This window comes from Theobroma cacao, chromosome 4 (assembly GCF_000208745.1).
Source record: "Theobroma cacao cultivar B97-61/B2 chromosome 4, Criollo_cocoa_genome_V2, whole genome shotgun sequence".
NCBI classification, from domain to species: Eukaryota; Viridiplantae; Streptophyta; class Magnoliopsida; order Malvales; family Malvaceae; genus Theobroma; species Theobroma cacao.
The window spans coordinates 19961374-19976984 of record NC_030853.1 but is presented as its reverse complement, the minus strand read 5'-3'; the positions used below and the strand labels follow the sequence as shown (position 1 = coordinate 19976984).

Sequence of the window (15611 nt, the reverse complement as noted above, 5' to 3'; positions counted from 1 at the left end):
ATCCAAAAAAAATAATATTTTACATGATATATATATATATATATATATATATATATGTATAATGTATGTATACATATAGATTGAATAAGCTGGAAGTGTATGATGAACTACATATTTTATGATAAAAGGGTAAAATTAACTAAAACATCTTTGGGAGTTTCAAAGAGCTATCCTTAATGGAAGTTTATGAACAGAATAATCGAAAATTCATACACATGGAATAAAATGAGGAAAAGTTTATGAACACATAGCAGTAGGTGAGAGGAAAGACATTATGATGGTCAACATCAACATAATAATAACAAGTGTGGAAGCTCACTACTAGCCTTCAATCAAAAACTTAACTGGGAAAAAAGGCATGCAATTTAAAAGCAATTTTCAGTTGGCTGAGTTTTATGGGAAAATGCATACCGGGTTTTATGGGATTGGGCATGTGATTAGACACGTGATTCTTGCTAAACACTAGAGCAGCTGGTCATGGTCCCCCAGTAAGCCACTTCCTCAAGAAAGATGGAAACTTAATTAACAAGTTGATTATCTGAAGTTATGTTTTGCCTAATCATTTTAGCAAAGCAAGAGCAACATAATTGTACGGACGTTCACATCTGTTGCCAAAAGGGCAAAAAGCTACTAATCATGTACTGAAAGCAGATATATGTGCTGCTGCTGCTGCTGCTGCTTACATATATATATATAAGTTAAATATTTTTTTTTTTTAAAAAAGAAAAATTGGTAAATGAAAATTTTTTAACTAATGTAGAAGTTAAAAACTATTTTTTCCGATATCACATTTTGTCCAACTTAGGCTTTCTAGAGTTAAAAAATTGCACCAAAAACTAGGCAAAACAGACCGTATGTATATATAAAATTTTATTCTTTCTCATAAATCTTTTATCCTTTATGATCTGTAGTGCAATTGATCTTCCATGTATATTATGAATCAATTAGAAACACAATCTCAAAAGTACATAAGGAGTTTAACTAACGTTATTAAGTGAAGGAACAGTAATAGTTTGTCCTTTTTAGAAGCAAGTGCCAAAAACAATAACACACCAGCAATAAAGTTTGTAGTTTGGTGCCTGCAATACCTTAAGCCGCTTGAACCTCCTTTGTTATGCATCTGAAAGGCAAACATTCTTTCGATCATTTACTTAATCTGCAATCAAAAGTTGTCAATATCTTAAAAAATTAGGTTGCTTGTGATTAAAGGAAACATTGGCTGTGATACTTTCAGGTTCAAGTCTTTCGATGATTTCAAAAAAGTGAGTCTGTGCTAGCTGTAGCATTTGATGCCTAAATGTCTTATTGATTCTTTGCAACTAGCTGGCTATTCTATATTAACCAATGTGATCCTTCAAAACCTTGTAATTTTCACATTTGGGTATATTTATGAAGTCAGATGGTTAGTTGAGGAATTGACTGATCAAAACTCAAACTCTGGGTCTTATGCTACATCATTTCATTCCTGAGACAGTTCAAGTCCAAATTCCCACATCACACCACATATAGTATTATTAAACACTGAATAGTTCCCCATACTAGTCTGTTTTCCATGTTCCAAAAGCTTGGCAAGACAAATAATAATTAAAAAACAGCTTTGATTGTAAGCTTTGTCTTCAAAGTTGTCAACATACAATCTCTCTTTGATTCTCAGGCTGCCTTCAACTTGAACCACTCAATTCTATTCCTTACAACTTAGATTTAAGAACTGTGTGATTTCTGGAACGCGTGCAAGCTGCTAACAGCGACCCTTATAATTTAAGTCCAATTATTTGAGTCATTAAATTTTACCATATCAAAAATCCACCTTGCCATTCTTCAACCTCACATGACCTTCAATTTTCAACTCTATGATAAAGGGTATACTTAATGTTATCTCATTCTCCATTGTCCGGAAATAATGAGGAACCTTCCCCCATTCGAATGTCAACCAAGAACCAGGCCTCCTTTGTAGAGTTGTAAAATTTGATACTAGTTTACATTACTAGCTAAAGTTGTGAAATAAATCTCAATCTTTTTGGTTTAATGCAGACTAGCTAGCTGTTAAACTGGATGCTTACTAGGTTAATTCTTTCGTTTGCTTACAGATTACTCTTAGTTTTAACAGAAGTATGTACAAATGTGAATCTTATTTTACTAAAAAACAGCACAGGTGAAAAAACCAACCATTCAACAAGGAAACCAAGAGAGCTCTCTTGTGGAATATTGATGCTCCACTTTAAGTGGGATCAGCATGTGATTAATCCATGTTAAATATCACATTGAGTCAGATGGTCCCCTTCTTTGAGAAAACCAGCTGAGAGCTCATCACTGTTAATTAACAAAGTTAAGACATCTGGAGGAGATTCTTCAGATTTGCATGCACGATGCATGGATGAATGTACATTGTTTTCCTTTTAGGGATACAATTGAAGAAACAAGGTCAAAGGATGGAGAGGATTTGAACCCTGAACCTTAACCCTCCAAGAGTAATTACAACCGATAAGCCAAACCCAACAAACTGAACCGAAACTGGATAAAGATCTGTTTGATTTGCAAACAATTTAATTTAGCACATTAGCTAGATGCAGAACCATTTAGTTGCTAAAAAATGTTCATGCAGAGCCTACGAAAACTCTTAAGGAATCTAATGAATGTCTCAGCATGAAGGCATTTGGAATGATAATCATGTAAATAACTTGCTAAGTACTTAATATCTGGAACATTACTTAATTCGCTATTCGGTCAAAAAATTTTCATATCAGAATCAGAATGAGGCCAAAGGAAGTGGAAGAATTCCTGCAGCAAATAGTTGTGTACTATATTCCACATCCAACATTGCTTTCATGCAATACCATCAGTTATTGCAGGAATATGCTTCAAATACCTCCTAGGTGTTGAAAAATTGGTGTTAAAAAAGTTCCAAGGTAAGAAATGGTATTTTCTGTTTGATGGTGTACCAATGCTTGACGTGGCCTTGGAGAGTAATAAATGAGAGAAGCATGATATAGTTTTGTTTCAGGGCCCATTGTACAGTATGCACAGGCCAACTTTTCCAACTCTGCTATTGACTTCTATTTTTTTTAATGCTAATTCGGCCAAGCACTTGCCACTAGCTCTGCTGTTTGTGTACAGTTGGCTGATCAATTTCAAGTAGGTGGCAGGTTTTGAAATTTATGTTAGACTTTTCTTTATTCTAACAATGTTTTTATTATTGAGATCAGTGTGATTAACCGGTGGTGGCCTGCATGAATATATTTTGCCCATTAAAGAGGAAAACAGATACATGGGATTGGCAATGTTTTAAAAGAAGTAAAACAGAAAACCCCTACTCTATATTGTCAGATTGTTTAGATCTAAGAATTAACGAATAGTACAAGCCTGACATGTAAAGAAAAGGAAAAAAACAAAATAGACAGATTCTCTGTGAAATGAAACTAAGATAAGGTTGAACATCTTAGTTCAAATTAGATAAAGGAATGAAAATTTCCATTACAAGATCTTAAGAAATTAGACTATCTACTCAGATTCTCCTTTTTTGTTTCTTTCTTTCATTCAGCAACACTAACTTCCAAAACAAATCTTTTCTTTGCCTGGAAAGTTGTCCATAAATTATACTACATTATTCTAAATTTAAGTCTCTTCTCCACAACCCATTACTTTGAGCTTGAATTCCTGTCTTTCTGAGACGAGAGTATAGCATCAATGGCTTCTCTTACTTGAGAAATATCGGGAGCTTTCCCACCTTGGACAGGCCAAAACTCATCTGTTGCCAACACCTGCATTATAAATCACAATACAATTTTAACTTAAATCGCCCCACTTATCAACTCTCTATGATTAATTCAGGCTGATGACTGATAGATAAAGATCAATAAATCAATGATCAGAAGCTGAAATCACACCTTCACTTGCAACTGAAGAAACTTGACATAGCTAATGGCTTTCTCCAGCATGGTAACCAGATCAACCTGTGCAAGACAAGGACAAAGATCATTTCCAGCTTTAACTATAAACAAATTGCAATTTGAAATATCACATCAATAGGACCAACGCCTCACCTTGGAGCCATTGGGTACCAGTTCCTGTAGTATCTTCAGCCGCTCACTGATCCTCTCACGTCGATTCTGGGTAACAGACATTCTCTCAATGTTAATATTCATTCTTAAATTTTGCTTAATTTGCAATCACACTTTCTCAAAAGAAAAAACAAGTCTACTTGAGATCGCAAGAAACCTTGGCTGCAATACTTTGAGGGTCCTTTGATGGTCCTGACTTAGTTTTTGCCTTCTTAGCTTCATTGGAGCATTGTTTCTTCAAAGCTTGATTGCTCTCTTCCTATAAACAATTTTGTCAGCTGCAAATCAGAAGCTATCTTAAATGAACTGACTATTTGTTACTTAGTTTGATTGGAAAAGAAGAATATTACCGCATGTGGACGCTTGAGGCCACTTGCTTCTGGTGATCCTGACTCCTGGATACTATTAGCAACTACAGCTGCTTCTGAGTATAACCAATCCCCATGGTTTTCTTTTGTAGCACTTGTCATGGAATTAAAATTGCTAGCAGTTTCAAAGCAGCTGAAATCTTCCACCAGTCGAGGATCGGTACTGCTCTTCGGATTCACCTGATTCCACTGGTAATTCTGATTCAAACTGCCCTCCCATATTGAGTACTCATCTTTGTGACTACTAGTTTTCAAGTAAGTGTTTTGCAGAACCCTCTCATTTTGCTCAAAGCTAAGCAGAGATCCATTAGTCCCATGCATGAAGTTATCATACCCGGCGCCCTTGAAGTTTATCAAAGACTGAGCTTCCTCAGGGTGATAGTTCACAGCCCGGAACGCCAAACCATCAGAATTCACGCTGTTTGGAGAAGAAAATGAAGTAGAACTACTCGTGGAAAAATTCTTGACAACCCCACCAAGCTTTTCCAAGCCACCTCCTTCTTTAAACTTGTAAGGCTCAGGGGAGGAAACATCCCCCAACAGGTTTCCACTAAAGGCAGAGGTTTGAACCGAGCAGATAGGGTCCTTGGCAAGTGCCATTGAGAGAGTGAATAGAACTAGACTCGAACTATTTGGACTAGCTCAAGCTGTAGGCATATGCAGAAAGACGAGCCCTACAAGGCCTATTTATGTAGAGGTTCAAAGTAATGGGTTAAATATTAACGATGATGGGCTTTTTTGCATTTTTAAACTAGAAAGGGTAATTAAATATTGGATTGAAAATACTTATACTTATCGGAGCAAGAAATCTGTATTAAGTATTGCATAGATGTAATGAACTAGCAAACTATATATATATTATATGCTTGCATCGGGATTGTTAGCTGGCACAGGTGAATATAGATTGGAAGATTAAAAAAGAAAACAGCAAAGAAAAAGAATGCAAAGCAGCATAAGCTTCGGCGGATTTTTCTCCATCCCACGTCCATCAGATTCCCATATTTTGCTATTTAGTTTTTCACACACTTTCAGGGAAGTTGGCAACTAGTTTTGACGGAGGTTGCTTCCTTCACTCCTTCCAACTTCACTTGTGCACGTGGATTTCTACTGTTTTCTTTACAATTTTATGGTTCATGCTGGCTTGTAAGTTAATCATGGAAGGAACCCATGCTCATCTTATCTAGCAGTACTAGGCTCTTTGATTAGCATAGTGGTTCATATATCTGGCAAAGTCGATGGCTATATTTATAGCTGAAGATTTTGTTGTACTTCAGTCCAGAGTTTTCGAATCTGAGCTCAATAATTTTGTCACCAGAACAGAATATTAGATCACTTGAGACCATGAATTAAGGTTTCTCTTTATTATTGGATCTACTAAACTATTAGTGTTAATTTAAATTTGAAACCAACTAATTAAAATTATATGATCATTGATTATCATATCTAGTTTACGTGTAGTATAAATACTTCTCTAAATTTTAGTATAATTTATATAACATCTTTCAACAAGAAATTCGAAAATTGCATTTTACATTTGAAAAATAATAAATACATAATTATATATCAGGTTCAATATTGTATATCACCTATACGAAATTATATACAATTATATACAATTGTTTCTCTCTTTTTTTTTTTTTTCTTTTTAAGCTATAAAAGAAAGCAGCACGACTCAAACAGAAAATCTTTAGGTAGATAATTTTTTATTTTTACCACCTCAATTAGGCCTATGGTGACATTGATAACTCCTTTTTCTTCATTAGCGAGATGTTCACCTTCAAATATCAATATCCCAAATGAATTAGTTCATTTCGATAAACTCTTTCCTTTATTCAAGAGATGTACTAAATCCAATATCAAAAAGGAATTTCTTCATTATATTTAAAGGAATGAATGATAATTTATTACTTAAATTGATATGGATGTCAACAATTGTTTAGATATAAAGAAAGAGAAAATAGAAAGAGTACTCCAAGTCTCCAACACCACGCCTTGGATCATCAAATTAATAGCAGAGCAAAGAGTAAAGATAAAAAGAAATGTATTAAGCTTTTAATAAAATATATTATAGTATTTAATTAGAGTTATACTTGGTAGTTAATTATAATTAGATTATGAATGTCGTTAGAAAGTTTAGAGTCCAAAAAACACCAAATTTCCCCCCAATATTAACATTTTTTTGTAGTAATTCAGACAACATAAATCATGGATTTACAAGGACATTTGTTTTATTCATTGGCAACAAGGTGAACTGATCAGAGTCCTTCAAAAATAAGTAAAAAAGCTTCAAGGTAGAAGCTTTTTATAAGGATATATTGGTATGCTATATATGTGAATTGTGAATTAGCATTTTAATTGAAAGTTCTTTGCCATTGGTTTTTTCCTTTTTTTTTTCCTAGGAGGTGGAATACGCGTTTATAGATAACATTGCAGCTAAGATGCAATTACTAATGAATAAAAATAGTAGTAAGCATGGAACCCTCTTAGCTGGACTGTTTCATAGTTTATCGTCTTGGATTAAGAACTTAAGAGGCAACTACTCCCTGTGTGAACCTTTTATGGTACAGTACCCTCAAACATAAGAGTAAACAAAGTAAGTACAAAAGTCATAATGTGACTTTGATCTATTCTCATGCACTTCAAATCAACATGAATAATGAAAGCACACTCATAGAGAACAGAGTTTCGAGTTTGAATTTTAAGATGAAAGCAGCGAGGTTTAAAGTGTGTAATATGGGTCTCCATATGTTCTTTGTTTTTTTAAAAAAGAGAAAATTGTTATTATTTTTCATTTTTCGCAAGTGTATACACAAACATTACAGGCATTTATGCGTTTGTCACTGCTACATGTTGTCTGTTTAGTTTGTTCCCTCAATGGGTGGCTATTGACAACATATATGATCAATAAAAATATATTACCATAAAATAATTGTAATAAAAATATTTAAATTTAACCCTGACCATTTACAGTTAGTAAATTCAACAATAGCAAAAGAACTATATATGTTATATTAGATATTTAATTTTTCTTTGAGTTACATGTGTAGAGATAAAAGAAAGTAAGAATTTAAATTTTGAATCCTGTTAAATATGAATAGTAACTGTTAAAATAAGTTTAAGGTATGAAATATTAATGTATATACAAACACGAGAATATGTATAAAACTCTAAGGATTATAGTAAAACAGATGAGATCATTGGCTTGATTTCAAATACTTGTTTTTTATTCTCATACACACATACAATTGCTCAAAACATAAAATAACAATTATTTAATTGTATATAAATAGAAACATATTCTGCATTTATTGCAGTTAATGAGATATAATGTGTCATATGTGTTTCTGTGAACCCGATGAAGATCATCCACATGTTCAGTTTCATGGTCCAGAGGAAAGGAGGAAAGCAAATCTGGCCTCCAGAGAAGATCATTTCCATGATTTAAGGGAATTGTTGCTGTCCTCATACCATGAATTTGGAAACTCTTAACTCCAAAAATATCATGGTGGCGCATCACCATGTCAACATTTAATGAGGTTTTAGTCTATTTTTTAATTTCATAAAAATAAAAAATAATAATTTGGAATTTCATAATAATAAAAAAAGGCTATTGCTTTAGACTTGAAGTTATTACGATTTTATAAAAGGGAGAAACATATTTGAATTTGAAAAACACTAAAATATTCGACAATATAATTGTTTCAATATTACTCACAAAAAATATAAATATCCAAGAATTTATCATTTATTATCTCTATTTTATTTGTGAGTAGTCAAATTATCTAAGGGTTCATTAGACCCCAATCGTCCTAAAAAAATCTTACTCCTCAATGATTTTTTAAGAAGGAATACGAATTCAGCGAGACACCTTATGAATATTTTTGTCTTTTTACTTTTGGGATAAGATGATTTTCAAATTTTTTTTAAAAATTCTTTAATTAAAATGGTTAATTGTATTTTATAAACACAAATATATAGTTTAAGTACCTGTATTGAAATTTTCGCTTCTGTTTATGCGGGGCCTTACTTATGAAAGGGTTCAAAGATTGAAAATATTCTACAAATAAAGAAAAATATTGAATATTTGGTCATTATTAAAAAGGATAATAAATATTACTAAAATATTTAACCAACATTTAAGGAACTAAGCCAGCCAGCCAAGAAAGGGGATGCATGTGCATAAAATAAAAATAAAATAACCTTTTTTAATCCAGGTGTTGATATGTGAAGAACCCGTAAGATACTCAAAAGAGAAAATTATTTTTTAGTCGCAAATTTAATTCTTCAAAATTTTCTGTTTTAATCACTTAATTTTACAAAGTACAATTTGATCGCCAACATTTATAATTTTTATTATTTTGATCACTTATTGTGATAAGAATTTCTCACATAACATTTTATGTTGACTAAAATAATAAAGTTGGATTTTTTTCAAAAGAAAAAAACAATTTACTCTAAACAAAACCTTCCCAATGTTTGTGCCCTCTTCGGGAATAAAAGCTCCGTAGTTCTGGCATATCCTGCTTATTTCCCATACCCATTTCAAATACAATGATGAAGCTTCAGATTAAAGACAGGCATTGGGGATTGAAACAGGTGTCGTTTTGGAAGCTATCATGGCAGGAGGTTTCATCGTGTCCGCCCCCGCCCAATTTGATGTTTGTCAAAAGGGTTTTATTAATAATTATCTTAAAAATTATTGTTAAGGTTATTATAATATTTTTACCAAATGAATCCAAAATTATCACGTTAACTATATATACCTAATGTAAATATATTATTATAAATAATACCATAAGCACATGAGTAATAGGAAATCAAGAATATCCCTTGAATTTTCCAAGGAAAGCAAAAGAAAATGGAATGGAGAAGCCTTCGTCAACCAAAAAAATAAAAATGATTTCATGACAGTGAAATAGTCAACTTCCACTAGTACTCTCCTACCGAAGAAAAAAATATCACGTAGATCTGGATAAGACAAATGTTACTCAAAAGTCCGATAATCAACCAACCCAAAAAAGTAGAGCTCATTAGCAACCATGAGGCAGGCTTGAGGAAACAAAATTTCTATCGTTGAGCCAAGTCAATAGCTTAACCAGGTGGATCAACTTAATGTAACAAAAACTTGAAGTTTGATTTCGCAATAATAAGCTATATTTGTTTCTCACTTCAGCCAGAATAGCATCTGACAGTAAGCAAAATGACTGTGCAACTAGTTAATAGAAGCTTCTTAGCTGGTTTGATAGAAGACAGGTGTTTCAAAAGACCCATAGGGCTGGGGTTCAAGGTAACGGAATATAGAACAGAGAAATACAGTCAATCATATGCTATGCTACAATGGTATACATCTTATATTACACAGACCAAGACAAAGGTTTGTACTAAACTAAGTAATCACTACAAAATACAGGAGGCCATTAGCAAGGTTCATAAGGCCACTGAACATGGTACTGCTTGATTCAATGTAATACCAGCAACAAAGAACCTGCAAATTTCAATACATGCTTCTACGCACAGCCACACATCATTCTTTAAAGGGAGGAAAGGGTATCATGAAATGGCAACTTTGTGTAACAAAGTTATATATAGTAGCATTATTCTCTAAGTGATAATGAAAATTAAATTATATACACCAAAACTAATCAACTGACATACAGTGAAATCTTTTACAAAGACAACATCAATCAAAACATAGAGAAAGACAAACCAAAACTTATTGAGTTTCAGTATCCAATTTAGCCCTTTTCTTTTTCCTGCGTCGCTTTCTTGAAGAGCTTTCACCGATAGGTAAAGACTGTGCAACAGCTGTAGGCACAAAAACAATTGGAAGATCAATATGTTCAGAACCTTCTTCTAATTTTTCAATCTTGAATACATGGTGAGGACGTTTTGCCCCTGAGCTTGATGGTAGAATTACAGTATTTGGCACACTGTTAGTGACTACAGCAGTTTCAATCTCTTCATTCTTATGGATTGATGTGTTTGCTCCAGCAGGTGTAGTGCCAATATGGGAAATGCTTGAATCCTTGACTTTATTTAAAGCGACATACAATTTAGCTTTGGACTTGATAATCTCTGAAAGAAATGTTCCATACCTAGAATCATCTGCGTTATTGGTCCAACAAAAAGATTAAGTCTCATCTAGTTAACATGCGGCTTGAAATCAGAGTAAATATAAGAATATGTGTATATATGTGTGTGCTTGTTTTATTCAAAAGAAGAGAAAGAAAGATACCGAGAAGAGAGAGGAGAGCAGCACGTGCTGCTAATTGTTCAGCCTCTTTCTTATTCCTACCAGTTTTGCCACTATAAGTCACATCATTAAAAACTAAAGAGGATACAAAAAGGGGAATCAATCCTTCTGACTGAATGGTATTATAGGATGGCATTTCCATATTCATCTTAACCGCAAATTCATTCAAGATAGACTTGCAGAATACCGTATCCTAAAAAACCAACACCAAGAATTTAGCAAAACATTATAGAACAAGTGAAATGAACCTATTTAAGGTTGTTTAATTTTGTAAGACATTTTCCATTATCTATTTACATTTACAATCGAAATATGAACAACAAGAAAAGGGTCATTCATTATGAAATGACCTTAATGTATTTAAAAATTTGGAAAATAATTTAGACTCATTTTTCCAATATCTTACAAATGGGAAAACAAAGGTTTCCAAACTTAGTTGTTATCCTCATTTTGCTGGTCAATTATAATGGATATATGGGGATGGAAAATGGAAAAAAGTTTCTAAAACCTAACGGGCTTCGCTTTTTTTCTTTCCCTTTTTACTTTCTGCGGGGAAACATCGTTACTTATTCGCACATATCATATTGTTGTCTCACTTCCAAAGTTTATATACTCAACAGTAAAAATTCCAATCATATTTCCTACTAAATAGTAAACAATTCCTAAAGATAAAGAAATCGTATAATTAGGGATAAAAATCTCATGCCATCAAAGTCAAAAATCAAAATACCTTTCTTAAACTTTGTCCTTTTCTTTAACATAGAACAAGATACGAGACAAAGGATCCAAATGTTGTACCAATTTGACAAGCTAAGTTGCAAGATAAACAAACCCTTATGAATGACCCACAAACATTTAAATAAAGAAAAAGATGTAGTTGTAATTTGTACCCAAAAGACCAAAAATTCCAACATTATGCAACAAACCTCACGAATGATAGGACATCCTTCATCTTTTATCTTCTTTGTTATACAATCTAGTGCAACTTTGGCAGCATCTTGTTCAGCTGCTTTTCTATGTGAAAAGGTATCCAGAGAAGTGTAACTTGTTCCATCAACTAACACAGTTGACCTAAACCTTGGAGCATGCAAAGATCCTTCATTAGTTGTTTGATATACTGGGAGTGGTATGGATGATCTTTGAGTATACTCCTGCAAACGATTCTTGTGCATCAACGGTTCTGGAGCCCCTAAACATAATCAACGCACAAATTAGCAAGGAGTGCCACTTTTAAATAAGTAAAGGCAAGAGACTCAATCAAAATATTGCTTATAAGCAAGCCAAGTAAATTAAACTATCTAACATAAATTTAACCAAAAAACGATCTTAGAAAAAAATTATGAAAACACGATACAGTATATCAAAGGTGCATAATAGAGCTTAACATAAAGCTTTTAAGTGTAAGTTGAATAAGAATGAAGTATCTCTATCTTCAAGCATAATCAACTTAAACTTAATTCAATGAGAGAAAAACCCAAAATACCACAATTCCAAAAGGACAGTTAAAAGCAGCCTATATTGACTATTTTAATGTTTCATACACAAAAATTCACAGCCCACTTGGGTGAAGCTAATGAAGAAAAGATACTTTTAGGTCATTTGTGTTCACAGGAAGGGAGGGGCGGTATTGGAGCAATGTTTGGAAGCTTCTGACAAGGAAAAGGGAAAGAGATTCGGAAAGTTCTTTCACTTCTAAACAGGAAAACTCTTCAATAAGCTTGCACTACTGAAGCCTATCTTGACTGTCAGATTATTTTTCAAATTCTACCCTTATCATTCCCTCTTGTGTTCAATATTGACCTTATATCCTCATTCTTTGCCAACTTGGAATGGTAGCTAGTTTTACGCCTTGCACTTCCTAGACTTCTATAATAACATCCAAATAAAAAGATCGCTATCTACCATTTCACCTCCTTTCCCTATTTGCTTATTCTCCCTTAATAGGTATAGTCACTCGACTCTTGGCTTGCCGGGCACAAAGCACATTTGCCAAGGCATCATCCGTTGCAAAGACCTTCCAAAAGTGCAGTACCCTTTTTAAGCAGCCAAAAAAATGGAATTTTAAATTTCCAAAAAATGCTAAAATAGGTTTAAATTAACATTAAGTATAGTTGAGATTTCCTCAAGTTTTAATATAACATTGACAACTTTAAGTATTCAAGATTTTTATAGTTCTAACTATTTAAACCCATATTTCTATGTAATTAATTAAAAATAAATTATCATTAACCCTAGATACCATCAAAGATTAAAACCCTAGCAGAATTAACACCATTCCAAAACCCAAAAACAGCAAAAATTAAAATACAAAAAAAAATCTAATCAACCAAACATTTTTCAAACGCATTAAGAGAAATTAGTTACACCTAAGATAAAAAGCCCAAACTCTTTGAAACATGAAGCAAAATATCGACATTATCCCGCAAAAAAAAAAAAACAAAATCTTTAGAGAAAACTACCCACAAAAAGTTCAAATGTAATACTTACTAGAAGGATTCGGAGCCGAAGGTTGATTAAAGAGTTTGGATTCGAGAAAAGCTAATATGGGATTCTCCATTTTTTTTTAATTTTGCGTTTAGGGCAATAGCAGATTTTCTCCACACTTAAAAATGGAGGCCGAACTTTTTTTTAAGCTGGCGAGGATGCCGAGTGCCGACTGCGTTCAGTAAGGGTATTTACGTCAAAGTGCTTCCACTTTGTCCTTTAACAACCGGTTATACAAGTTGTACAATGTAACACGGTTAATAAATATTAACTTGCTCAGACTACGCGAAGCAATTAACCTGTTTAAAGCGTAACATTATTAACATAATTAATATATTTAAAACTCACATGATTAATCTATGTAAATATAAATAATATGTTTATTTTATTAATTTTTAAATATTAATATTTTAAGACATAATACTGAAAAAAATAGTAAATTATTTTTTATTATATCCAATCAAGTATTTATTTTTTTACTTTTCGTTAAATAAGTTTTTGTCACTAAATATTAATTAATTACAATTAATCAAGTTACGATTGCTAGTATAGTGCCACATGTTAATGGCGTGGCATATTAACATATTATTTTGAAAGATGACATTACCATGTGATAGATAACATGGCTAAAGGTTTTGTTAAGTGGAAGGCAAAAATGAAAGAAGGCCATAGTAACGATAATAAATTATATAATGTGGGCATCTTAGTCATTTTAAAATCTATCAACCACATTTAAAATTTTGAAGTGAAATTTTTATTTTCAATATTAATAGATCAAGAGTGAATTATGGTCAAAACCTAAGAGTAAGAGTATTTTACTAAATTTTAAAATATATCGAATGTTTTGTTTGATTGATTATTTGTTTTTGGATTAAATTATGCATAATTTATGTACTTTATAAAAAATGTAGATTTAATCCATATATAATAATTTGGATAAATTGAGTGCTTGTACTTTTTCAATTTATTAATTTCAATTCTAATTCTAACACTGTTAAAATTTTATTGTTAAATATATTAACGTGACATTTTAATTAAATTGATGTGTTTTTTTTATTAATGTCGCGATTACTATATGTTAACATGGCAAAAATGTTGACATGACACTTGTTGACATGACAAAAATGCTAACGTGGCAATTGTTGACAAAGATTTTTTTGAAATTAAATTTTCATATTACTTCAAAATAATATATAGATGTTACAAATAGGTTGATGAAATGGTACAAAATTAATAAACATATTCACACTTTTTTTAGCAGCAAGAAATCAAGATCAAATTATATAATTAATCTTTGTACTTTATCAAAATGGTATATTTAATCCTTATACAATAATTTGTAAAAATTGAGTCTCTATATTTTCTAAAATTGATAATGTTAGTCTAATATATTAAAAATTTTATATTATTTATATTGATATGATATTTGAATATGTTAACGCGACATTTTCTTGTTGATATAATATTAAATTTGATGATATGATAATGATAATGTGACATTCTATAAATGATGTGATAATAGTGTTGATATGGCATGACCAAACACTAATATAGATCTTATAAGTGTAGATGTGGAATTATCGAATATAAGCTAATAATTTGTAGCATGTTTGGTTAACTGGAAATAATAGAATGAAAATAGAATAGAGGAAGAATAACTATTATATAAATTAATTCATGAAAATAGAATAGGATAGAAATTGACTATTATTACTTATTCAATTGTTTGGTTTGTAGGAATAATTTTAAAAATAGTTAAAAAATNAAAAAAATACTTTTTATTAAAATTAAAAAATTTATTTTTTTAAAAGATAAAAATATTCTAAACAATAAAATCAGAATAACTTTTACTGTAATCAAATAATATTTTCACCAAAATAAAAACATATTTTATTATAATTTAATAATATTTTTGTATTAGAAGATAAATAAACATTTTATTCTAATTAAATAATATTTAATATTAAAGATAAAATATATTCTTTATTAAATTTAATATTATTAAATAATATTCTTTATAATATTTATTATAGTTAAAAATATTAATATATTAAATAATATTTAAATATTTTTTTAAAAAAAAATAAAATAAAAAATTTTGTGTTTTTTATACTTTAAAGAAAGGAGTGAGGGAGAGAGAGAAAAAAGAGTTTAGTATTTTGTTATAAAGTAATTTTTTAAATTATATAGAAGTATATTTATCTGATCAATTTCTTTTCTTTCTTCTAACAATTTGTAGTAACCCTTATTTGATGCATGATCTTGTATAATTGCCTTTTAAGATAGGCCATTAGATATAAGTGAACTCGTAAGTAACCTAAATAACAATTAAGGTTGTGACTGAGTGAGCCGATATAAATGTAGACACTATTTTATTCCCACTATTGATAATTTTATTTTTTATCTGTTTATTTATTTTTGATTATGGATTAATATCAGGTCCAAATT

The 15611-nt window shown here is 31.3% G+C and overlaps 2 protein-coding genes across 2 annotated transcripts; both read right to left on the bottom strand.

The window, feature by feature from the left end:
* Positions 3632–5026, bottom strand: LOC18601899 (putative transcription factor bHLH086). The gene is made up of 5 exons (XM_007032990.2): positions 4409–5026; positions 4216–4317; positions 4041–4106; positions 3885–3950; positions 3632–3758 (listed from the first exon to the last, which is right to left on the bottom strand). Exons 1-5 carry the CDS (start codon positions 5024–5026, stop codon positions 3636–3638), a joined length of 975 nt encoding a protein of 324 aa, XP_007033052.2. The 3' UTR covers positions 3632–3635.
* LOC18601898 (double-stranded RNA-binding protein 4) lies at positions 9881–13344 on the bottom strand. The gene is made up of 4 exons (XM_007032989.2): positions 13167–13344; positions 11606–11868; positions 10662–10872; positions 9881–10531 (listed from the first exon to the last, which is right to left on the bottom strand). Exons 1-4 carry the CDS (start codon positions 13234–13236, stop codon positions 10140–10142), a joined length of 936 nt encoding a protein of 311 aa, XP_007033051.2. The 5' UTR covers positions 13237–13344; the 3' UTR covers positions 9881–10139.